This window comes from Atractosteus spatula, chromosome 1 (assembly GCF_055471065.1).
Source record: "Atractosteus spatula isolate fAtrSpa1 chromosome 1, fAtrSpa1.hap1, whole genome shotgun sequence".
Lineage (NCBI taxonomy): Eukaryota > Metazoa > Chordata > Actinopteri > Semionotiformes > Lepisosteidae > Atractosteus > Atractosteus spatula.
Genome location: NC_142706.1, coordinates 11,453,524 through 11,470,597, shown reverse-complemented (window position 1 = coordinate 11,470,597; position 17,074 = coordinate 11,453,524). Strand labels below are relative to the sequence as shown.

The following is a 17,074-nucleotide window of genomic DNA, read 5'->3' as shown; positions in this document are numbered from 1 at the left end:
TCAAAGGTCCCAATATGTTGGCTGACCTAGCCGCTTTCTTCAAAAGCTATAATTTCTGGAAAGAAGATGGCCATAGAGCAGGAAAAAAAAACTTCCACTAGGGGACGATACAAAAACTTAAGACAAACGTCTTTATCAAGGCTCAGGGTGCCTCGTTAGAGATCATAGGAAGCTCACATTGGCGGCAGGTCATCGTCTAACCAAGACGGCCTTCTGCTTGGTTTGCCTTCATCTGCGTCGGCCTTCAGAGCCCTTGCCCGGGGAGAGGCAGGGACCGGGGCGAAGTGATCTGGCACGAGGGCTGCCTGTTTGGGGGAGCCAGGAGAAGGCTCGGTTGGGTTTTCTTTCCCTGGGTCCGAACAGCTGTCTTTTCCCAACTCCTCCTCGCTCCCCTGGGGGGCCTTCCAGGGAGCTTCGGGGCTCTCCTTGGGAACGGCGCATGCCCCGCCGGCGGCTGGCGGCTGGCGGCAGAGTTCCGCTGAACACGACGGGCCGGAGCTACTGCTGAGAAAACGGCGCAGTTACACACCGGGGGGTCAGGAGTGGAAAAGGCGCGAGAGGGGACAAGACAAAAACGGAAAGAAAAGACCAAACCTGACCACCTTACTTCCTCTTCCTGCAAAAAAACCCCCCAATATATCGAATGTTTTAAATGTATGAGGGATTAAGGACCAACTTCCCACAATTCCTACATCCTCCCCCACAAAAACAGGGAATGTAGACAACGTAGCCTGAGGAGGAGGAACTGGAAGTCGGAAGCTACGCTGACATCTCTCATCAGGCAGCGGTCCAAGAGAGTCCAAGTTTGTGGATTACTCACAAACAAATTCTACCTCAGAACACAGTATTGTGCAAAACTGACATGGGACATGAAAACAAGGGTGGAAACACATATAATCAATATATTGTGCTGCAACCACTGTTACAAGACCTTTAACAAAAATGGTTTGGACAAACAGTGTAAATAGAAGTGCAAATGACAATTCATTCTTGCATCATGCAGAAGGAGTACTCTGGACATGCAGTAGCTTGCCTATAGTGACATTTTCCACTCCTGACAATCCCCACAACACTCAGAGCAACAGCCTTCATTTCAACATAGTATAATAAAGCCTATGCCTACAACTCAGAAAAGGACAAAGCACAGTTAACCCTGAAGAAACTTTCATTTTTGGGTATAGGAGACCATTTTCCATGCTTTTAAAATGCACAGAGAGTCAAACAGTCACGGTTTACAAACATACAGAATGCAGAACAACCCAAAACCACAAAACACCTTGATTCCCAAACCTAGGAAACCTGAGAAGATTCATCCTGCAGGTCATAGGGAATCAGGGACTCAAAGTGTTTAGATGCAAGTTCACCGCCTCCTTCTGAAACCCCAGTATCTGTCACCCTCCCCATCGCTATCCTTGAAAAGAAACTGGAACCTAGAAAGAGAAGCCTAAGCCTTCCAGCAGCGAGTCCTCAGCGGACTTCACTATGCTTTAAAACCAGGGTTCCCAAAACGGGTACTGGAGGTCCACAAAACTATCGTTTTTGGTTCCAGCCAAGTTCTGATTTACCCACCTGAATCCTTAATTGACATCATAATCTGAACGGTTTTCAACACTCAAACATGTTGGAGGTAGCCTTCTAACTACTTTGTAAGTACAAAAAAATGGCAATTTTCCCAATCAAGCAACTTGGTAGTTCAATTTAGTCTTCAAAATAGGTAATGTAGTTGGGAAGGAATGAAAACCAGCAGGTGCATAAAAGCCGATAGCATGGAAATAACCAAACCAGAATGTTGCAGGCAGTGGAAGGGAAGGGGAAGGTTGAAATGAAGATTTCTATTTTAAACCAAGCAAAAGGGTCTGGTGTTCTTAAATGGATGCCACGGTAGCCCAGATTTTAATGTCTTTATATTTTCAAATTAGCTTTACAGAAACAGAATTTGAGCTGTTTCAGTAAAGCAAAGCATAACACCAAAACTAGTAACCCTACTGTGTGTACTCGCGAAGCGTCAATATTTCACTGGTCAGGAAATGACCAATTTCAGATTTTATTAATCAATTAAGTACAGAACACTGGTCCGTCCACAAATGTTGATATGAGCATGCAATCAGTCATGGGTTAGAAGTATGTAATCACAAATCATTTTGAATGCTCCTCAAACCAGGCAATTTGTATTCAATACAGTGAATAAACACCATTGTTCCATACACAAAACCTGGTCCAATTATAAATTCTCCACCACATTTCAACACAATGCATCCAGCTGTGAAGATAGCCTTTTTTATTATCAAGCTCTTTATCTGCAAACCTGGAGTTTGAAAGCAGGAAGGATCCTTTGAAAGGAGATGAGTTTAACAATAATAATCCACCCAAAACACATTACAGGTAATGGGGACTCCCCTCCACCATCACCAGTGTGCAGCCCCACCTGGATGATCAGTGGGGAGGAGAACAGAGTGATGAAGCCAATTCATAGATGGGGATTATTAGGAAGCCATGATTAGTAAAGGCCAGGGCAAAATTTGGCCAGGACACCGGGGTAACACCCCTACTCTTTTTGAGAAACACCCTGAGATTTTAAATGACCACAGAGTCAGGACCTCAGTTTTACATCTCATCTGAAGGATGGCACCTTTGTACAGTATGGTTTCCCCATCTCTACACTGGGGCATTACTGGAGGGTGAGCGCCCCCAGCTGGTTCCACTAACACCTCTTCCAGCAACAACCTTAATTTTTCCCCAGGAGGTCTCCCATCCAGGTACTGACCAGGCTCGCACCTGCTGAGCTCCAGTGGGCTGCCAGCTGTGAGTTGTAGGGAGAGTTGCTGGCTGCTGGTTTTAGTTTATTGCAAACGGGAATCATGCCTGATCGAAGACATACTTTCAGACTGTTAGGACTCAAGCAGGACTAAATTCTAAAATCCACACGTTAAAATCGAGCACAAGTCCTTAGGAAGAGGAGGTGCAGAGTCTATCCCACCTCTGCTCATTGCTCCCTCTTAGGGGCTCGGACGGGATGTCCCTTTTGTGCAGCAGGGAGCCCGGCAGGGGAAGGAACTTGTTAAAGGACGCCGCGCTGCCGGTCTTCTGAAAGACCCCTGTTCTCCGCGCCATCATGTCGTCTTTCTCAGGGTTGGGCTGCCTGTCCCTCTCTTCTGCTGCTTCTTCTTCTTCACAGGCAGGTTCCACAGGTCCCACCCCTGCAGCGCGCTCGGACCCTGAGTCAGGGGCGCGCGACTTTGCGGCGTTGCTGTAGCCCGTACCCGGCAGCCCGCACAACACCAACCCAAGAGAGAACGAAAACAGGGTGACGATGCAGAACAGAAGCCAGGCGTCTCTACTGTAACTGCATAATCTTCCCTATGCGCAAAGCTCCAGAGTATCCAGAAACGCCACAAGGTGGTCATGCGTTGCTATAGCAAAAACTCGTTCCCAGCTTTCTAGATCGCACGTTTCTAAAATGTCCAACCACTGCAGTAATCTAAAAAACATCGCAAACTCGGGTAGAAAATTATGAAAACCTTGCTAAACAGAATTTCGGCATTTAACGTGTTGTAGAAGACCTCAGTTTCATTTAGGGTTAATTTGACAGAAAAAAAAAATCACGTAATATACATGATACAAAAGAGCAACTACTAGGCGAACTTTCACAAAAATAAATTTAAAACAAAACAAACAAAAGGCTGACACAGATCTATGTTTCTGTGACCAGGGATTCCAAGTATTCCACAAATACTTGCTAAGAGCTCGGAAAAGTGATTTTGCATAACCTTTTAGCCCAAAGAGAAAATAACAAAAGACACTCGAGTTTAACTCTTTTCTGCACAAAAAAAAAATGAAAAGAATCCATATTTTTTATATTCTCAGCACTAAGCCGAGTGGGAAAACTTCTTTGAGAATTTTGGTATTTGGTATAAGAGGCAAAAGCTCCAGAAATCTACAATGCTTCAGGGAACGGATCGTGAGGAAAACTTGGAATTCAATCTCCCCTGAGAGTCAGCATTCACCACAATAGGACAGTGGTGACAATTCTTTGACCACAAGCCTTTTCTAAAACCCTCGGGAACAGGCACTCTCGAGAGTCCAAATGGCGTGTGTCCTGCTCTGCGCCTGTCCCGCGGCTCAGCAAGTGCGTACCTGTCATCTCCCGGAAAGCCAAGTCCAATGGAGGGCGTTGCCACGGCGGCAGATGACAGTAGCCGACGCAGCGTTTCCGACTCGCTCCTCACCCCCGGCTCGTCCTCATCATCGCCCGCCTTGGCGATGCAGAGCCGCTCCCAGCGTTCCTGATCTATCTCTGTCACCGGGCCAAAACGCACAAAGCGCGGCTGGCTGTCGCTAGCCTTTCTGTTTGGCCTGGCCCGGCGCGCAGCCAGGTCATCCAGCGCGGCCCTCTGGGCCTGGACGGTAGGGAGGGCCTTGTCAAGACAAGCCTGGCAAACTGGTTTTAAAGCTTCCTCGCTGGACCAGGGGAAGAGAAGGAGCACAGGGGACAGCATGTCAGACAGCACTGAGAGACGACGGACAAGGGGGGCAGCTTCCTTTGGCAGGATGTCTGACACTACACGCTAAAGCACTCCAGCGTTACGAACGGCTACTGTGCAGACAGACACAGCAAAAGGGTTTGAGAAGTCAGGAGGAGTTTTGTGAAAGACAAACAACTTAAAACTTAAGAGAAACAGCTCTCACAGCTGAAGCAAAGAGTGATGCACCTTTAGCACCTCAGCTGGTGTTAGTGAACCATCCCTGACTAGCGTACAACCTGCTCCTCTCAGGAGTTTATTGCTCCTGTTCTTGCCTACAACGTATATGGTTTCCATTTCTCTTTATAGAACAATGCAGTACATACATATACAGCTTCATGGGATATTTATCTAGAAAAACAATGGTCACAAAAAGGAAGCACCTGTCAACACCACCCCATTTTAAAAAGGCCCGCTGAGGAAAAAGCAGCAGCTGGGCCTTTCCTTTCTTCACAAGTTGCTCGACAAATTTGTCTGCCAGCGTGGGCTGGGACAAAACACTGCAGACGAGACATCCTCAGTCGAGGAACAGCAGCTAATGCTGCAGAAAATGACACCGAGGGAAGTTGACAGAATTCCCAGTCCCTCTCTCTGCAATGGCTTTGCAGCTCACAAACAGAAACATCATGCTTTGATACACCGGTCATTCTGTCTTTAACCCTGAATGCACTCAGAATGTGAAGCAGAAGCACAATCGACTAGGATATATGTCTGCAAATGTTTGCTTTCTACCCCAATACAAGATTATAATTTGTATATCACTAACTACTCCAGTTGCCAATCAGCTTTTGATTGCCAAAGCAGCAGACGGAATGGGCCACTATTTTCAGCACTTAAGGTGACCATGACTGTCAGAGTGATTCATAATAATTTCTCAAAAACAACATTCTAATGGATCTGGACGGTTTGAGTAAAACCTGGACCGGATCACACTTCCAGTGGATCCAGACGGTTTGAGTAAAACCTGGATGGGATCACACTTCCAGTGGATCCGGACGGTTAAAGTTATTTTTTTCAGTAAGTTGATGGGATGCGTAATAAAAAGAATTATAGACTGCATTAAAAAAAGCAAAGAAGTTATCTGAAACTTTCAGGAAATCTTCAATGGAAAAGCAACAAGACCCTCTGTGACATGTTCTAGTTTTCCAAAATCGATGTCCTTTTCAACTTATATTAGGCAAAACAGCAGTTGCTTACGTGCTTCAGTGTAAAGTCCCATCCTAAAATTGCTGAAAATAATTTTCTGTTTGTGAATTTCAGCTTTGGCGATAATTCCATAAATTTTACTGTCGTCCGCAATAACTGATAGTCTCTGGTCTTTTAAATGCACTGACATCTAATGTAAATTATATTTTTTCAAAACCAGCTTAAAGGCCCACCTATTGCATTTCTCAATAGGCTCATCACATTGGCAAGCCTTGTTTCACACTCTGCTCAATTGCTTATTGGCACAAATGTCAGCAGTACTTTCACAGCCACCAGCAGCACAGTCTGCGAGCATGCTATCTGACCTGGTGTCTGTGCACAGTGTGAGCTTCTGCCACTTCTCCAGGTCAGACTGCGTAATGGAGGCCTTGACAATGGAGGCCTGGGGCTCTCTGTGTGGCACTAGGCCCCTCTGGACTCTCCGCTTGGCCAGGTCATCTCTCTGGGCACTGGGGACTGGTGCCGGGCCTCCAGCTGAGTCTATCTGCTGCAGCTGGAGGCAGGGGTTCTCCCTCTCTAGAACCTGGGCTTCGCTCTCACTGAAGGGGCAATACGAATACACATTTACGAAGTGAAAGGTGGGAAATGAAACAAGGCCCAAGAGCTCTAGTCACGTTGAAATTTCTTAATATTGTAAAACAAAGGAGGGAATAAGTGACACAGGTGAAAATATTATTTTACCCTCACCTTCTGAAAATGACACCATCCTGTCCACACATTAAATAAAGAACTTGGTGATGTCAAACCTCACCATTTCACAGAAAATGGTTTATATGATTTTTGTCTCAAAGTCGTCTGACTATAGATACTCATTTTCATTTTCCACTGCAATTACAGACTGAGTTTTTGATTAAACTTTGAAAGATTTGCTACAGGGACCTTCTCTTTTGATTTTAGCTCTGATGACCCACAATGTGAAATATATACATTATGGGACAAGCAGGTTGTCTTTAAGAAGTCTCATTTTAATGAATCTGCTCAGAATTTAAGAGGAATCAAGTGGGATGCTTGTGTCACATTCTTAGTCAACTTGATCAATTTTCACATTTTCTTTTACCTCCTCACAGCTTGTTTATCCTATCCCAAATTTCAAAAGAAAGTAAGAAAATGCCTCAATCTACGAAGTCATCAGCTATGCAAAATGTTGCCATAGTCACGAGAATGAAGGAAAACAGACATGCTCTGAATCATCCCCAGCTCCTCAACATTAGATATTTCAAGGTAGATATCATTTTAATGACATTAAAAATGAGATCTGTTGATAGCTGATTCGAGTTGGTTGTCGCAATGTAACTATGCAGGACACTTACAAACTTCATGGACAAATTCTGTGTATTCCTGCAGTAACACTGAGAAGAGGCTCTAGAACTGTAGCACTTACATGCAAGTTTTTAGAGGCAATTTAAGCTCCCTGGGTATGAACTGCATTATTTCAAAGGCAAATTAATGGGATAGGCATCTAGTACTATTGTATTTAACTGGACAACACAATGTGACTCATTTCTATGCTGGACACCAGGAAAGAACAGCCTTCAATACCAGAGCTCACAGGGAAACTAGGACAAACAGTATAGTATAGCCAGGGGAAAAATGTGAAGATTGTCAAACGAAAAGGGCATTTTTTTCTATAGTGGGTTACTAATATTCACAGACAGGACTTGACTTTTTTTTCCTAGTCTGAAAAAAACAACTGCCGCACAGTTTTATATCCATTAAAACAAAACTGTACAGCAACATTTTGTTGTGTGTAATTACTTATTTTAATTCCCTGCATATGTTGGCAGAAAAAGACTCCCTTTTTAAAGGAACTAAAGATGTTAAAAAAAAGTCTACCACACTCCTATAAGAAGAGTTTTACGCTACCACATGAAAAGCGCTGCAGTTTAAGGGCAAAGATGGGGGCACCTGGTGTCTGTGCACAGTGTGAGCCTCTGCCATTTCTCCAGGTCAGATTGGGTAATGGAGGCCTTGACAAAGGCCTGGGGCTCTTTGTGTGGCACCGGGCCCCTCTGGGCTCTCCGCTTGGCCAGGTCATCTCTCTGGACATGGGGCGATGTGGCTGGACTCCCTGCCTCTTCCTCCGAGTCCCTGTGCTGCGGCGGGAGGAGAGCGTTTTCTCTCCGTGACGGGTCGTCCCCTGCCTCAGGAGCCCGGGCCTCGATCTCACTGAGCCCACGGCCAACAACGCACGCGACAGTTACAAGGAAAGGGAAAAGGAGAGGGGAAAAAACAAAGATGTGGCAGGTGAGCTCAAAACGGAAAGGAACAACAGGAGAACAAAACACAAGGAACAGGAAAGGCGAGGGGAAAGTCAGCTGCCAACTACAAGCTTACCACGACCTGCTCCAAAAACTGCAAACCAAGAACACTGGTTCATGGTGGATTTGAAACTAATTGCGGTTTAGTGTTTCCCATAAAAAGAAAAGAAGGAGCCTTGTTCAGATTACAGATTGCCAGAAACAGCCCGGACACACGACATAACTTCACTACAGAGTTTCAGCTGCAATGTGAAAAGCTTTCCATCTCTCAGCTTTCACAAAACTACATGAAAGGGAATGGCTTTCAGTGTACAAGCCTATAGGACGTGCGCATACATTTTGAATTTACTCGCTGATGCACAATGCAGATACCAACTTGGCAACAACTGTCTCCAAAACAGCTCCATTTTCTCACGATCAATTATCCATTGGCTCTTACGGAGTAACAGAAACTTGCAGGCAGGAGGAAGAGAAGGAAAGGCTTCATGCTCCACACCTGGCTGCCCTTTGCTGCTGTCGGTCCAGCTGGACTTGCTGGCAGGCTCTTTTGATCCTCTCCCATTTCTCCTTGTCCTTCTCGGAGCACAGCTGCGGCAGAAACTGATTGGGCTGGACTTTGGGCTTGAACTGGTTCATGCGGGCTCTCCTGGAGGCCAGGTCGTCCTTCTCCACATCGGGGACCTTCCGCTGCTCCTCTTCCTCCTCCTCCTCCGAGTCCCAGGCCTTCTCCTCCTGGTGCTTCAGAAAGTCATTGTCCCGCCTCAGGATAATGTCAGGGGCGGGGGGCTTGGCTTCTTCACAGACTGGCTTGGGGCTAGCAGTGGTTGAGTTGAAAAGGCAAAATTGAAACCCGCAAACGTTGGGGGTCCAACTCCAACTGCACGTGCATACCGTTGAGTAACAAACGGTTTTACAAAGCAAGGCAAAACAAACCAAATCGTGCTGTCAGTTGTCGATTTCTGACAAATTGTCACTGGCACCACATGCCACGAGAAAGAAAGGTGGGCTAGAAAATAAAATAAGCACTCCTCCAAATACATTAAAGAAAACAGGTTCACCTCAAGCAAAAGTTAAATCGCCAACATATCTCTGGTGCAACCGATACAACCTGTCTGGGCAATATTTTAGTTCAATAAAATGAACGTGTTCAAATTTACAGCCATTCAAATATAATGCCAAGAACGGCACTGTCTAGACAAGAAAACCTCAGAGGAATCACTGAGACCTGAAACTTACACCTCTCAAATGTAGACCACTGGAACTCCACTACACTTGCTCCTCTTCCAGCTGTTCTCGGACTATAACAAGCGCATTTCCACTGCTTGACAAAGGGGAGCTCCGTTCTTCAAGCCATCCTAAACGTTTAAAACTGCAGATGCACCCTTGAGGTCATGCACAGTTATCAAAGCCTTTGCTACAGAACATCAAACTGGAAATGCATGCATTTCTCAAAAAGCTCCTTGCGGACCAAGAAATTGCAATCCTGCTGGTAGTAGAGTTTGACACCGGTTGGAATTGTCTTTCTATCGAGCTCTCCTGCGGCTGGTCACGTGATCGTGGTGGAAAAAACATTTCCAAACAGAAAGCAGTGCAGCAATTCAAACCGTTAGAAGTGAAATAGAGTCTTTTCCCCCTTCTAGCGTAAGTGTTAAGCTGGAAGTGCTTTATATTAAACTGGAACCAAGAGAAGAAACAAGAGTAAAACGATTTCAAGTTCAGTTTAGCCACACAGTCATAAATCCCCTGTCCAGGCTGCTAAGAAGAGCTCGAGGGATGCGACCAGCAGGCACCCTCAGTGGTTTGGGCACAGGTGACTGCAAAGTGAGCTTTTTTTCTTCAACTTGAAAGAGGACGTGATGCACCCTTCCGCAGATTCAAGGAAGAGAACAAAAGATCTTGTACGGCTGTGGATTCTAAATCGTCTTAGCGGCCAACATGTCTCTGTGACAAATCCCAACCCTTTGGTGTTGCCTCCGACAGGCATGAGTACCGGGCATAACAGTTACTTGCTGTTAATCAAACAACTCGGCGGCACACACACACCAGGCGAGGTCAGTGGTTAAGAAGCTGGAGGGCCGATCCTGCTGACCTGCCGTAGCGCGCGCTGGCAGGCAGCACCCTGATCCCTGTCTTTTCCAGCTTCCGCAGCTTCCTCGCTTCCTCCTCCTCATCTCTCCCACTGCCCTCCAAGCCTTCCCCAGCTGGGTCGGCGCCCCTGGCTCTGGGCCCGGCCTCCACCTCCGCCTCCGCCTCCGCCTCCTCCCAGCCCACAGATCTCTCGCAGTATTCCTCACGGATTGTCTCGGGGTGGCTGCCGAGTTATAAAGCACAGGTTTAACTCCTATTCGGGCAACAATTCAATCCCAGAACTGTCTAGAAATTGCTTTTCAGTAGTAATCAAAAGAAGATGGAAAGGGCGGAGCATAAAAAAAAGCTCCTGAATGATGGGGTGAAACACCAACACGGTCCCCCGAGGGTCTTGGTTTCATGCTAGTGGAGAACATGAAATATAGAGAGGAAACATAAAAGCACTAATTCAATCCTTCCAGCTAAGTATGTTAAGGGCTTTCAGTGAAAACAATAGAAAACATCTGCTTTAGTCCCCCACTTCAAAAGAAGAGAAACCCCTTTTGGAAGCTTCCTGTACGATTTCTGATTTTGGCTCATTTAAATTGGTCTTCGAGTGCTTAATAGCAAAAAAGTTTTCAAAGACATTCTTCTGCTCTCTTTGGAACTAGATCAGACCCTAAACTGTTTCTCCATTAAAATCAGATAAGAACCCAGGCCAGGATTAAACAGCATCTTGTATTGTTTGTTTTCTTTCCCAATATCTTACTATGGGTGTGAGAAATCCAAAAGGAAATAACAGAACAAAGCTTCAATTAAATTTGAATCGATGGCTCACTGGGTCTTCAGCTGAATAAAAGGAGACACTGAAAAAGTTTTTAAAATTAGCTGGCTCTTTAAAGAAAATGGACTGCAAAAAGTTGGTCCAGGAAAGTCAGTGCCTCACCACAATCCCTTGCTCCCATCGCATCAAAAAGAGAAAAACAATCTTCAATGTGCGTCGAGAAAGAGCGCAGGTCTATGGAGTACAAGTATACAGCTTCAGGAAAAGGGCAAGTTCTGAACAGCATACTTACATACTTTTTTGCCTAGTTCAGACTGAACCGTTAATCGCAAGGCAGCCCAAATAACCACAGCAGAAGTAAACATGTAAGATACTCTGTCTGCTCTTATGCCTCAGTATAGTAACGGGGACACTATACTGTAAAAAGGCACCGTTCTTTGGATGAGACCTAAAACCGAGGTCCTGACTCTCTGTGGTCATCAAAAATCCCACGACATTTCTTGAAAAGAGTAGGGGTGTTACCCCAGTGTCCTGGCCAAATTTCCCACTGGCCTTTACCAGTCATGGCCTCTTAATAATCCCCATCTATGAACTGGCTTTATCACTCTGCTCTCCTCCCCACTGATAGCTGATGTGTGGTGAGCGTTCTGGCGCACTATGGCTGCCGTCACATCATCCAGGTGGGGCTGCACATTGGTGGTGGTGGAGGGGAGTCCCCATTACCTGTAAAGCGCTTTTAGTGGAGTGTCCTGAAAAGCACTATACAAGGGTAAGGAATTATTATTAGCACAAAATCCATTACTATATTATGCTGCTTTGTTCCGTTATTTCTAAAACTGTTATTACTGTAAATGATGATAAAATATTAAAAGTACTATTATGGTAGCGCACTACTTCCTTGAGATCATTTAAGCTGAGCACAGAAATTGTACTCAGCTGTAAGAGGGACTTTTAGAAGGAGCAATAAAAGTCCAAGAGCAAAGAATCCAAGAAGGGAGAAAGCCAGGGAGAAGTGGTCAAGCGTACTGAAATAAATATTCATGTTTGAATAACCATGGCCACAGTTTGAGAACTACGGAAAAGGGGAAAAATGAAACAATTACTTCACTGGCATGACTTAAAATAACCTCCCAGGACAGTCACATCATCCGACTCCAGAGAGAAGCCGGTGGGGTGCAGCAGGGCTAACGAAGGGTGGACAGAGTGCCGTCACTCAGCCCACAGCCATGGCTGGGTGTGTTGCTTTTCAGTGAAGAGCAAACTGCTGTGGGGCTGTGCGAGGGGAGGACGAAGCCAGGCTGAGCAGCAGCTCTTCAGAGAAAGCTGGCAGCTACCGAGACCTCTAATTAGAAGCAGAGACCAGAGAGGACCTTTCAGCACCAGCCCTGTTTACTTCACATCTTCACCCCCACAACTTTATTCATTCTTTTCCAGAATTCCCCACACAACCCTCTGTGACAGGGCTGCGAGTTTTGAGATGACCGCCGAAGCACGCAAAAACAAATCGTGGTGCCGTCACAGAAGCGCACCATGTCACCTTCACACACAAAGATAACAAAAAAACAAACAAACATCCGCCTGCCTTTTGAGTTTCACACACAACATTTTTGCATTTTACCTAGTGAACCACACCGATGTCCAGACAGAGAACAGCTCCCATCTTGAATTTGCACATCACAGTCTACGACTCCAAACATAATGGATATATAGAACATACGTAACTTACAAACAGAAGAACTTTTCCAGAAAAGTTCTTCCGAGTCAGGTGAAGGCTGGTTGGTTATATCTGCATTATGAACGACAGGATTTTGGAGGCTGCAATTCTTTGTGCTATAAAAGGTAGTACCATTAACCTCAGGTGGCAAATAACCAGTAAAATGAGCACTTGGACTTTTTTCAAAAATTACAACCGAAACAGCATTTCACACACCATTTAGCACCATTTACCCTGGAAACGGAAGATCATTTATATCAACAAGTACTGTATGTTTTCACACCGGAGAGCGAGAAAGCACCTTTAAAAAAAAAACAGGAAACGGGATTATCGATTTAAACCTTGACCAGCACATTTTGCTTCCCCCAGATTTGACACCTGCATTTCGCAGCTTGAGGTTAACGAAACCAGCCTGCGGCAGAGTCGCCGTGCCAGGAGGCAGACCGCTGCCCCGGGGCGCGTGCCTGGTACAGCCCCCAGCCCGGGGGTCGCTACCTGAAGGGGCGCTCCCCGCCAATGGGGGACGTGGCAGTGCTCCAGCTCTTGCGGTACTCCTCGCGCTCGGCCTTCTTCTTGCGCAGCGGCGTGGGGACGTAGGCGCTCTGGTTGCTCTTGTTGGGCAGGTATTGGTTGAAGGGCACCACGGTCCGGGGTTCATGGTAGGAGGTCCTCCGGGCAAGCATGTCATCCTTCCTCACATCGGGGATCTTTCGGAGGGGGGTGTCGGTTTCAGAGTCGCTCCCCCGGCCTGCACGGAGAGGAAGAGGATGGAGAGACATTGGACAATGTCTACATCTGCAATGGTGCAACTACAATTCTGTAGTATGGTAGGCCTGCACTGCCGCAAACCAAAATATTAGAAGTGGCAGAATAGATCCATTCAGCGCACTTTTAGCGCATATGCTCTGTCATTTCCATCTCGCAATATCCATAAAATGAAAACCAGCTCAAACGGCCTCCTGGTTTGTAAGATGTCTTGCGTTCCAACATCACACAGCATCTGATCAAGCTTGTGCCTTTAGTTTCCACTGTTAGAAGTTAAAGTATCCTATTCGTTATTTAAATCGAAAACATTGGATACAGTGATACTGTACATGGAACCTTGGTTCCTTACAGGCTTCCTAGAGAAGCATCTTTCCTACTCAAATGGCTAGACAATTCAACCATCTCTGTGCAAGATAAGGCACAGAACAAGATACTAAATGGACAGAAGTCTATTGCCCAGCAAGGCGTGGAAAATGAAAGTTGAGACACAAAAACTGATTCTGACAGGAATGCAGTGGTCTAATTCTACTGAAGATAGAAGTTACATACTCTAAGCCTCACATGAGATGGTTATGATGACAACACAAGAGTGCTTTGGTTGGAAGGGGCTGGTCTTTTGACCTGGTGGGTTTGGTGCTTGCCCGAGTGGTTCAGGACTGACTGAATTTAACTAACTGCTACATAGAGTATATTTAAAAGTCTTCAAACGTCTTCAGCATTGAGCTTCTTTTGCAGATTTTGAACTGAACATAGTACAGCAAGGTGATGTGGGTCTGTACTTGAACCAGCAATCCCTAGTATTTGCCTCCCATTATGGTTTCACCATGAAACTCAATAAATGTCCTGTGCTTTTGACATTTGCAACTTTATACTGGCCCACAGTACACCCTTTGGTAAGGACTATTTATCCAATTTTCCACCCAAAATTTATTTTCAAACTTAGCATGAGGTGATGATTTTTTTAACAAGCCATGCAAAACAACCCAAACAAGTTACAACAACAAATTAAAATTGCAGTAAAAACGTTTTTCTAGCTGCTTAAGTGTTTACAAGGTGTTCACTGCAATATAAAATTAAGCAGTCTGGTGAGAGCTGCTGTAAAAAAAAAAAAACCTCCGGCATTTCTCACTTAAAATAGGCTGATGGCCAAAGCCTGGATTTCAATTTAATGAAAAAAAGAAATGCATTAATACACGAGGCATCTCCAAAGATTTATTTTTCAGCTTTTTACATAACTTTACATGAAACAGAATTTATTTCCATTCAACTATGCAGCACTATAAAACAAGCCCTTCTGCCATGTCAATTCTTCCCCAAGATGTTTAACAGATGTAAGGGATTCTTCCTGCTAGCAGTAAACACACTCTGAAAGCGTATATTCTGCTAAAAGAAAAAACACTGTGGTTAGTTACAGCCCGAATCCTACAGCTATTAAAATCAGTGCCTCCAAAGTCAAAACACAGCTTGATCTGTGCATCTTGTCATCATCTTGGGGCAACAATGTTCTCTCATAGTGGCCAATCACTAGGTCCACCTGCTGGACTCCAAGATAATGGATTCTTGGGTTACAAAGCAAGGACTTTTATATATTCTCAGACATTGATGCTATAAGAAACCAAGTCACAATCCTTATTTAAGGACAAAGCATAATGCCTTGGGACTCGCAAGCACAGAGAGTCTTAAATACATACTGTAGTGATATCAGGGTCATTCTAACCCGGTTTGAGATGCAATTTTGACAACCAGCCACCAGGTGGCAAATAACCTACAGACTTGACAGGAAGCTCCAACTTTACCATGTTTGAATTTAGCATGCTACAATTACACATATCACTAATATGAAACTCGGGGTACAATTTCCAAAATTACACTAGTTTACTCGTGAGCAACGGGAATCTGATACAGCAAACACCTTCAGCAAAAGACTGACTCGGGATCTGCTTTGAAGGCAACCATTTGAAATCATGCACAGCAGTGCTGGCAAACAATACTGCACGAGCTGCCTGTAAAATGCATCACATTGGTCACCACCCCTACTCTAGTCTGCACTCAGTCAGTCCCAAAGCAGAGATCCAGAACTGTCATGTGCTCAAATGTCAGGCTTGCTGCGATCTCCCTGAAACAAAGGAAAAACATTTGACATGCTTTTGATAAAATGCTTACAGTGACAGTTTAGCGTGGATGAAAGATCCGACACTACCAAATATGTATTGTGTGGGTGTTGACAAGATTTTACTGCAAAAGCTCCATGCATTTAGCCAAACACTGACCCACTTGCACAAGTCTAATTTTTGTAGAGTGTTTTCAGAAGTCACACCTGTTTGGACAGAAATTTACCTAAGCAACAGCAGAACAGAACCACACAGAGCACACAATACAAAACAGGAGAATAAAACAGATCAGACTCAGGTCTTGCCAAGAAGGAAGTTTATATCATAAACAAACACTTGTTATTCACTTTTCTATTATACTATACAGCCCTCTAATGAGCTTTAGTAAAAATGGTAAATTCTTCGACAGGCTAACCAGTTGCTCTGTTATTATAGAGAGATGAAACACAAAATAAGAACTTTCTTAATTGAATTCCCTTGATGGTAACTCTAGCCTTTACAAACAAAATAAAAATAGACCTTCCTATCAAGGATACAAATCGTTAATCGTTACACCTACACATACAGCTTGGCTGAAACAAACAACTATAATTTTCCCCTTTCTTGTCTTTCCACAGAAGACCCTTTCCTTAGCTGACCCTGACAAGACTCAGATTCTGAAGAGTGCCCTTGAAATTAAAAGCTGCTGACACTTTTTTGTGGAGGAGTAACTCTTTCATCACACATTCGACAAGGGCAGGAGAAAAAAAAAATCAAAACAGCCTGCTGTTATTCATCTTACACTAGAACATTTTTGTGATCTAATGAGAAAAAGTACCCTTTCTTCATTATTGCATCTCTTCGTAACTCTTTTCTCCACACTTAAACCTTCACAAACCAATTGCAGAGCTAAGCTGTTACCGTAAACACTCTTACTGCTGCAGGCAAACAAGAAATATATTCCTTTTATCTTTCAACCACATATACTTCACTAAGCATTAAAGCGTCTAGACTAAGACGCAGTCAGTCAATTACAGCTCAAAAACCATGTTGTTGAAACGGTTCAAGGAAAACAATTCTCATCTGAGGGCTAGCTGAACCCAAAAGGCCAAATGCCACCCGCACTGTGGCCTCTGCAGCAGGGAACCTGCAGGGAGCTCGCTCTTCGTTGTGGCACAGCTCTTCCGTGCTGGTCAAGAGAAACCTGAGTGCAGGATGTTCTTCCAGCCAAGCAGTCCTCCTGTCAAACCAGTCCCTGCTCCCCTGTCTGGTCTCTTCCAATTCCCGTTACTAAGAGAGGAAAGCAGCCTTGGAAGCTATCAATGGTGGTGCCCACAACACTAAGTGTCACAAATCCCTCTGTTAAATGTTCTCTAAATTCATTCTCTAAATTTTAGTTAAGGAAAGACAGTTGAGCAAACCAAAGTTTGAGGGAACGCACTATCACTGGGTGCTGCCGGCCTAACTTGTGGTTTCTCTCCTCTACATATACAGTATACAGGTCCCTAATCCTTCTGTCCCAGAATCTTTCATTTTACGCCCCTCCATGACACCCATGGCCAACCTCATAATAACCCTTTGGTTCTCTCCTCACACAGGGTTGTGACTGCCTTGACCTTGTAGCAGGTCATTTTCCCTCAGCTTAGCAAACTCAAGGCAAAGAATACCCT

At 44.9% G+C, this 17,074-nt stretch overlaps 1 protein-coding gene across 24 annotated transcripts in view; it reads right to left on the bottom strand.

The window, feature by feature from the left end:
* Nucleotides 1-17,074, bottom strand: part of limch1a (LIM and calponin homology domains 1a) — a 148,475-nt gene that overhangs the window by 33,939 nt on the left and 97,462 nt on the right. For 23 of the 24 annotated variants that reach the window (XM_088909509.1, XM_088909562.1, XM_088909516.1 and 20 more), the window contains 8 exons: nucleotides 13,045-13,297; nucleotides 10,074-10,295; nucleotides 8,481-8,798; nucleotides 7,632-7,892; nucleotides 6,032-6,265; nucleotides 4,135-4,458; nucleotides 2,978-3,247; nucleotides 178-504 (listed from right to left, as the gene is read on the bottom strand). In XM_088909509.1, the coding sequence (XP_088765635.1) occupies nucleotides 178-504; nucleotides 2,978-3,247; nucleotides 4,135-4,458; nucleotides 6,032-6,265; nucleotides 7,632-7,892; nucleotides 8,481-8,798; nucleotides 10,074-10,295; nucleotides 13,045-13,297 (2,209 nt within the window). The remainder of the gene's footprint in view (nucleotides 1-177; nucleotides 505-2,977; nucleotides 3,248-4,134; nucleotides 4,459-6,031; nucleotides 6,266-7,631; nucleotides 7,893-8,480; nucleotides 8,799-10,073; nucleotides 10,296-13,044; nucleotides 13,298-17,074) is intronic. The other variant, XM_088909528.1, reaches the window with a different exon arrangement.